This window comes from Ursus maritimus, assembly GCF_017311325.1.
Source record: "Ursus maritimus isolate PB19 chromosome X unlocalized genomic scaffold, ASM1731132v1 scaffold_X1, whole genome shotgun sequence".
NCBI classification, from domain to species: domain Eukaryota; kingdom Metazoa; phylum Chordata; class Mammalia; order Carnivora; family Ursidae; genus Ursus; species Ursus maritimus.
Genome location: NW_024423319.1, coordinates 1,966,647 through 1,974,218, shown reverse-complemented (window position 1 = coordinate 1,974,218; position 7,572 = coordinate 1,966,647). Strand labels below are relative to the sequence as shown.

The 7,572-nt window shown below is 65.4% G+C and overlaps 1 protein-coding gene across 1 annotated transcript in view; it reads left to right on the top strand.

The window, feature by feature from the left end:
* PLXNB3 (plexin B3) overlaps window positions 1-6,032 on the top strand; it is an 87,246-nt gene extending 81,214 nt beyond the window's left edge. Inside the window, exons 25-43 of the mRNA XM_040629481.1 lie at window positions 42-218; window positions 324-519; window positions 647-886; window positions 972-1,133; window positions 1,220-1,371; window positions 1,536-1,636; window positions 1,716-1,939; window positions 2,080-2,258; window positions 2,554-2,620; window positions 2,864-3,191; window positions 3,311-3,414; window positions 3,489-3,582; window positions 3,910-4,088; window positions 4,283-4,443; window positions 4,561-4,708; window positions 4,930-4,994; window positions 5,062-5,137; window positions 5,257-5,331; window positions 5,622-6,032. Of these exons, the coding sequence (XP_040485415.1) occupies window positions 42-218; window positions 324-519; window positions 647-886; window positions 972-1,133; window positions 1,220-1,371; window positions 1,536-1,636; window positions 1,716-1,939; window positions 2,080-2,258; window positions 2,554-2,620; window positions 2,864-3,191; window positions 3,311-3,414; window positions 3,489-3,582; window positions 3,910-4,088; window positions 4,283-4,443; window positions 4,561-4,708; window positions 4,930-4,994; window positions 5,062-5,137; window positions 5,257-5,331; window positions 5,622-5,726 (2,833 nt within the window). The 3' untranslated portion in view covers window positions 5,727-6,032. The remainder of the gene's footprint in view (window positions 1-41; window positions 219-323; window positions 520-646; window positions 887-971; window positions 1,134-1,219; window positions 1,372-1,535; window positions 1,637-1,715; window positions 1,940-2,079; window positions 2,259-2,553; window positions 2,621-2,863; window positions 3,192-3,310; window positions 3,415-3,488; window positions 3,583-3,909; window positions 4,089-4,282; window positions 4,444-4,560; window positions 4,709-4,929; window positions 4,995-5,061; window positions 5,138-5,256; window positions 5,332-5,621) is intronic.
* Window positions 6,033-7,572: the final 1,540 nt, after the last annotated feature.

The window sequence follows — 7,572 nt, the reverse complement described above, 5'->3', positions numbered from 1 at the left end:
AGGCTAGAGCCCAAGATGCCAGACCCCTCCCCACCCCGCAGCCGGGAGCCGGTGTGTCCTGAGGCCATTGTGTGCCACACCATGTCCCAGGCCAGCCCTGGAGAAGCTGTGGTTCGGGTGGTCTTCGGCCACGCCCAGCGCACGCTGCTCGGCAGCCCCTTCCGGTACACTGCCAACCCCCAGCTGGTGGAGGCGGAGCCCAGTGTCAGCTTCCGGGGGTGAGGACCTAGGCCGCTCCGGGCGGCCCGTGCTCCCGGCTGGGGAGGGGGGCTGGGCCCGGCTGCCTGCTACCCCCGCCGCGGCTCACCGCTATCCCGACGCAGGGGCGGGCGGCTGATCCGGGTCAGGGGCACGGGCCTGGACGTGGTGCGGCAGCCCCTGCTGTCTGTGTGGCTGGAGGCCGCGGCCGACATGCGGGCGGCGGGGGCCCAGCCCCAGGACCCAACCCCGAGGAGGAGCTGTGGGGCCCCTGCCGCAGCCCCCCGGGCTTGTATCCCGCTCGAGGGGGGCTTGCTGCAGGTGAGCGCCCCACTGGTAGGCGGCAGGGCCGGTCGTGCCCAGTGGGGGGCGGGGCCCTTTGTCCCCTGGGAGCGAGCGAGGAAGCCCCAGCTCACCCCTCCTTGTCCCGGCTCCTGCTGCCTCGCAGTGCTCCACCGTCTGTTCCGTCAACTCGTCCAGCCTCCTCCTGTGCCACAGCCCTGCTGTGCCAGACGGGGCGCGCCCGCAGCGGGTCTTCTTCACTCTAGACAACGTGCATGTAGACTTTGCCAGCGCCAATGGGGGCCAGGACTTCGTGTACCAGCCCAACCCCCGTCTGGCCCCCCTCAGCCGTAAGGAGCCCACCCGCCCCTACCGCCTCAAGCCGGGCAACGTCCTGGACGTGGAGGTGAGGGCTTCTGCCGGCTGGCTCTGTGCAGGGACCGTACACGCAGGCCAGGTGTCCCAGCTCAGGCCCCTGGTCTCTCTTCCAGGGTCAGGGCCTCAACCTGGGCATCAGCAAGGAGGAAGTGCGCGTGCGTATCGGCAATGGCGAGTGCCTGGTGAAGACGCTCACGCTCACCCACCTGTACTGTGAGCCGCCCTCCAGGGCCCCACAGCCCGCTAACGGCTCCAGTACCCTGCTGCAGTTCGTGGTGAGGCGGGGCTCCGGGCGCAGACGAGGCTGGGCAGGCAGAGCCCGGAAGGCCCGCACTCAGGAGCCCTGCCCGCCTCCCCCCAGGTTCAAATGGGCAATGTGCACCTGGCCCTGGGCCCCGTCCTGTACGAGACTGAGCCCACTCTGTCTGCCTTCCCCGTGGAGGCCCAGGTGGGCCTGGGCATGGGCGCTGCCGTGCTGATTGCCGCTGTCATCCTCCTCACCCTCATGTACAGGTGAGAGGCTCCTCCCAGGCATGCACGCGCCTACGCAAACTTCCCTCTTTGCTTTTGCAAAGGTGCCCCATGGCAGGCCTCCAGGCAGCTGGCCATCCTGGCTTGGCGGCCTCAGGCCCCAGCAGGCTCGGACCTGTGGCTAACACCTGGTCCCTGGGCTGCAGGCACAAGAGCAAGCAGGCCCTGCGGGACTATCAGAAGGTTCTGGTGCAGCTGGAGAACCTGGAGATTGGTGTGGGCGACCAGTGCCGCAAGGAGTTCACAGGTGGGGAGAGGGCGGTGGGGAGGAGGACAGAGGGCCCACCTGGGCCCGAGCCCACACGTCAGTGTCTCCTGGCCTGCAGACCTGATGACCGAGATGACCGACCTCAGCAGCGACCTGGAGGCCAGTGGGATCCCCTTCCTGGACTACCACACCTATGCCGAGCGAGTCTTCTTCCCAGGGCATGGCGGCTGCCCACTGCAGCCGTCACTCGAGGGGCCTGGGGAAGAGGGCCGCCGTGCCCCCGTGCACCAGGGCCTCACGCAGCTCTCCAACCTGCTGAATAGCAAGCTCTTCCTCCTCACAGTGAGGGCCGCGGGGGCGAGCAGGGGGCCCAGACGGGCATGGAGGTGGGGCTGGGCGCAGGCGGGGCCGGGCAGCAGGTGTGGACACAGAGGTGGGACGATGCTCGGGGCTCCCCTGAGTGCTGGCGCCCGTCCCCCCAGCTCATCCACACCCTGGAGGAGCAGCCCAGCTTCTCCCAGCGGGACCGCTGCCACGTGGCTTCTCTGCTGTCCCTGGCACTGCACGGCAAGCTGGAGTACCTGACGGACATCGTGAGGACGCTGCTGAGTGACCTGGCTGCCCATTACGTGTGCAAGAACCCCAAGCTCATGCTGCGCAGGTCGGTCTGGGCCCGACCACGGGCCCAGAAGCGAGGGTGCTGGCTCCACACTGAGCTGCACCCCTCCCCACCTCTGCCCAGTCCCGGGGTAGGCAGGGCCAGGAATGCCCAGGAGGTGGGCTAGGACAGAAGCCACTGGGAGGGAAGTAGACGGGCCTCCTTACCAGGGACGTGGGCACGAAGGGCTGACAGGTCGAAAAGCTCTGCCTTCCCTCCTTTGCCCAGCTCAGCCCAGGGACGGGGGCGGGGGTGGCCCGCAGCACCACCTCTCTGACCTGGGGCTGGCTCCCCACAGGACAGAGACCATGGTGGAGAAGCTGCTGACCAACTGGCTGTCCATCTGTCTCTATGCCTTCCTGAGGGTGAGCGGCCACCCTGGCCGATACCTCCTCCCTTCACCTCGTTTCAAGGGTGCTGCCTGTGGCCTCACTGACCTGGGCAGGCCCACATTTCCCCAGAGGCCCCGGCGTATGAGGGCTTGGAAAGGGGAAGGCTGGGTGTGAGGCGGAGGCTGGCTGTCCTTGTCCTCCCTCCATGCAACTGACTGCCCCTCCCTGCCCCGTCGCACCCGCGGCGCCGACACCGGCCCATCCCGACGGTTGCAGGAGGTGGCTGGTGAGCCCCTGTACATGCTTCTCCGGGCCATACAGTACCAAGTGGACAAGGGCCCCGTGGACGCCGTGACTGGCAAGGCGAAGCGAACCCTGAATGACAGCCGCCTGCTGCGGGAGGACGTGGAGTTCCGGCCCCTGACGCTGATGGTGTTGGTGGGCCCCAGGGCCACTGGGGCGGCAGGGAGCAGTGCTGCGCAGCACGTGCCCGCCCGAGTGCTCGACACAGACACTATCACCCAGGTCAAAGAGAAGGTGTTGGACCAAGTCTACAAGGGCACCCCGTTTTCCCAGAGGCCATCAGTACACGCCCTAGATCTCGGTGAGAGAACCTCCCTGCCCGTCCGTGTGTGGGACTGTCCCCACTGGCAGATCCTCAGCCCCGCCGTGCAGACTCGGGTAACAGGCTGCAGGCTAACCGGCTTCCCTGGGTGTCCCCAGAGTGGCGCTCGGGCCTTGCTGGCCACCTAACCCTGTCAGATGAGGACCTGACCTCAGTGACCCAGAAGCACTGGAAGAGACTCAACACTCTACAACATTACAAGGTGCCGGGCGGGCCAGGGCTGGGGGGCGGGCTCAGCCAGGGAAGGGGCCCAGCCACTGCTCACCTTCCCACCAGGTCCCGGATGGAGCCACTGTGCGGCTCATCCCCCAGCTGCACAACGGAGGTGCTGTCTCCCAGAGCCTGGCCCAGAACTGCCCCTTGGGGGAGAGTGAGTCCTGTGGCCCCAGAGCTCGAAGCGGGCGGGCAGGAGTCCCAGTCACGCCGTCTGCCTCGCCTGGGTGTCCCCCACACCTTGTCAGGGGGCAAGCCCAACCTCTAGGCCGGGCCGAGGACCTGGGGTGGAGGAGGGCAGCAGTTCGTCCTGGTCGGGGAGCTCTGGGACCATGGGGTGTTGGGCTGAGCTCTTTTCCCCTGCTCTCCTCGGCTCCCGCCACCCTGCCCCACCGGGCCCGGTGAGCAGGCTGGGCGTCCCCAGCCAGTGGTGTGGGATAGGGGCCAGGGGTGTAGGCCTGAGGCCAGACTTCTGGGCCCTCAGACATTCCCATGTTGGAAGATGGTGAGGAGGGTGGGGTCCACCTCTGGCACCTGGTGAAAGCCACCGAAGAGCCAGAAGGAGCTAAGGCACGGCGCAGCAGCCTGAGGGAGCGGGAACGGGAGCGGGCCCGGGCCAAGGCGATTCCGGAAATCTACCTCACCCGCCTGCTCTCCATGAAGGTTGGTGTGGCTGCGGAGCTGCGCCCCAGGGGAGCCACCTGGCTGGGAAGGCCCACTGTGGGGGGGGGGGGGCTCCATGACTGAGCTGGGGGAGGGGGTGGTCCTGAGAGGTAGAGAAGTTGCCAGAGCCCCTGATGGAGCATGGCCCTGGCCCACACCTGCCTCCCACACAGCCCCCCCTCCCTGCCTTCCAGGGCACGCTGCAGAAGTTTGTGGATGACACCTTCCAGGCCATCCTCAGTGTGAACAGGCCCGTGCCCATTGCTATCAAGTACCTGTTTGACTTCCTGGACGAGCTGGCAGAGAAGCACGGCATTGAAGACCCGGAGACCTTGCACATCTGGAAGACTAACAGGTACCTTGCCTGCTGGCCCCCACCCCATGCAGATGAGATGCGGAGTCCCAGCGGGATAGGGGCATGGCCCGGGGCAGGGACCCAAGCTCCCTGTGGGACTCGGGCCTGTGCCCCCAGCTTGCTGTTGCGGTTCTGGGTGAACGCCCTGAAGAACCCACAGCTCATCTTTGACGTGCGGGTGTCCGACAACGTGGATGCCGTCCTCGCCGTCATCGCCCAAACCTTCATCGACTCCTGCACTGTCTCCGAGCATAAAGTGGGCAGGGTAAGGGCAGAGCTGGCATCTGCAGCAGCCAGAGGGATGAGGAGGAAGGGCTTTTGGGGGAAGCCACAGAGGCTCAGGGCGGAGCCCCGAGTGGAACTGAGAGGGGTGGCACATAATGAGGGCCGGGACGCTGGAGGGAGGGGGCACTGGTGGTGCATTCGGGGTGACAGGGCCGGAGCTCCCCCCGCCTCCCTGCTCAGACCCACTCCTACCCGGAGCAGGATTCCCCAGTGAACAAACTGCTTTATGCCCGGGAGATCCCTCGCTACAAGCAGATGGTGGAGAGGTAGGTGCTGGGGCATCAGGGCTGGGGGGTGGGGGCTGCCCACCCCTCACTACGTCTCCTCTGCCAGATACTACTCCGACATCCGCCAGAGCTGTCCAGCCAGCTATCAGGAGATGAACTCGGCTCTGGCCGAGCTCTCTGGGGTGAGGCATGGCCCAGGGGGCACACCCCTCCACCTTTGGGTGGGTGCAGGGGGCAGGGGGGAGGTTTCAGGGTTAAAAGGTCCAGGCTGGAGCCTCACCCCTCCATGTGCGGTCCCCAGAACTACACCTCTGCTCCCCACTGCCTGGAAGCTCTCCAAGAACTCTACAAGCACATCCACAGGTATTATGACCAGGTGAGGCCCAGGGTCCTCCAGGGGGGAGGGGCACGCCCCCGTGGCCCAGAGGGAGGCCCCAGGAATCTCCCTGGGGATGGAAGGAGGTGTCTCGGCCAATCTGGGCAGTGGGTAGGAAGGACCCAGGTTGGGCAAGAGGCGTGGCTTCTGTCCAGATGCCTCAGGGAGGCCTGGGGCGGCCCCTGCCGGGTCCCCAAGCTGCCGCTGAGATGGACCCCAGGCTGGACGGCCCTGGGCTAAGGGGCAGAGGGCAGAGGCCTCAGGCAGGGCACCCTCCTCTACCCTGGCAGATCATCAGCGCCCTGGAGGAGGACCCTGTAGGTCAGAAGATGCAGCTGGCCTGCCGTCTGCAGCAGGTAGCAGCCCTGGTGGAGAACAAGGTGACTGACCTGTGAGCTTGGGCCCCCACAGACGCCCAAGGCCCGCCAGCCAGGAGAGGAGCAAGCAGGACCTCCCGCCTCAGTGCCTTAGGACCCCGGATGGAGCCAGCAACGGAGGAGGGGCTGGCTGAGAGCGGAAGGGGGTTGTGGCCACCAGGGGGCTCCCTGCCGCCTCTCCCACCACCTGCCCTTCGCCCTGCGTTCCCCTACCTGGGCTTTCTAATTTATAGTAATCCTCACCTCTTCCCCCACCTGCCCCACTGTATTTATTTGCTTGCTGGAGAATCACATTTGGAAATAAAATAGAAATACATCTTTTTAGAAAAAGCCCAATCCCCAGCCCTTGCCTTTCCCTGTGAGTCTACTCAGTGCTCCCTTGCTTGGCCCTCCCCTTGGCCCCATGGCTGTGACTTCTGCCTGAAGAAGAGGGGTCATCAGGCACCCCCAGGCCTTGATTTCCTCTCTCCCCTCGCCTCCCCTGGCCCACCTGCCCCCATCTATGCCCACCCTGCCCTACCAATTCTTTCCTGGCCCAGGGACAACAGGACCAAGTGTCTCCCATCTTGAGCTAATCACAATCACTGCCGAGTCCCGTCTGCTTCTGACTCCCCTACGGTCCCCAGCTGGTCTCCCGGCTTCACACATGTCCCCTCCGTTCCCTCCTGGTCGCAGCCAGAGTGATCTTTCTAAAGAGCAAAAGTGCCCCTCAGCCTCCGTGGGAATCTCACACTAGTGCCCACGGGTTCAGAGTAGGACACTTAGCTGCCCAAGGCCACCCCGCCTCTCTCCCACCCCCAACCACTCTGTGACCAAAGACGTCTCCAGTCCATCCAGCTGTAGGCCTCACCCCAGCCAGGCCCTGCACCACCCCAGAAGCTTACCCACCCACCCCTTTTTGGGGAGTCAACTCTTCCTGGTCCCTTGGATGCAGCCCCAAAGTCAGGCTCCGGAGGGCTCTGCCTGACCCGGACGTCAGTCTGTCACCATCCTGTTAGAGCTGTAGGCTTGTTTGGTCCCCACTAAAGGAGGACCCCTGAGGACAGGACCAGGATGGATGGTTCCCTGTGCCTCCCATAAGGAGCTGGGAGGGAGGCCACACGGTGTCAGTGTTAGAGTCCTGAGCAGGCAGCCTCCCAGGGTCTGACACCGTCCAGGCACCTCCAGTGCAACAAGTCGTCTTCAGCTCATGCCCCTGACTCATTCATCCAGAATCCACAATGACACCATGTTCAGAGAGAAGGGGGCTCCTGCCTAAGGGGTCAATGAGCCATGAGAAAAGTGAGAACCCCAGTGAGAGGGGGCAGGGAATGGGGTACCCATGGGAATGGGAAGGGTCATCTTTGGAAAGGCTACCACGAGGGCCAAGCAGGAAGCCAGAAACTGTTCCAAAAGTGTTACTGGGGACGGGGTGGGGCGGGGGGGTGCTCGACGTAAGGACCAGGTTGTCCACTGGCCCCCTCAGCTGACTCCAGCTCTGGAGTGTGGGGACTCAGCCCGGGAAGCAGGTCGCTGACACGTCCCCACTCAGTGGGCCCCCTCTGCCACCCCTGGGGCACAGGGACTTAGCCTCGGGACTGGATTGCTGCATCCTCGCAGGGGTGTCCCCCTTGGTATGGGGCCCACCTTGGGACCATGGGGGGTCTCCCTTGTTGCGGGGACTTAGCGTGGAAGCTGGGTCGCGCCACATCCCCACTGTGGCCCCCTATGCCAGCCCTGGGGCGGGGGTGGGTGGGGGCGGCTGGTCCCGGGGGCCAGGCTCTCCTGGGCCACCGTGGCCTCACCGCCTCCTCCCTGCCGCCGCATACCTTGCCCACAGCTGAGCAGCTGGGAGGCTATTTATAAAGGCGGGTGAGATCAGCGG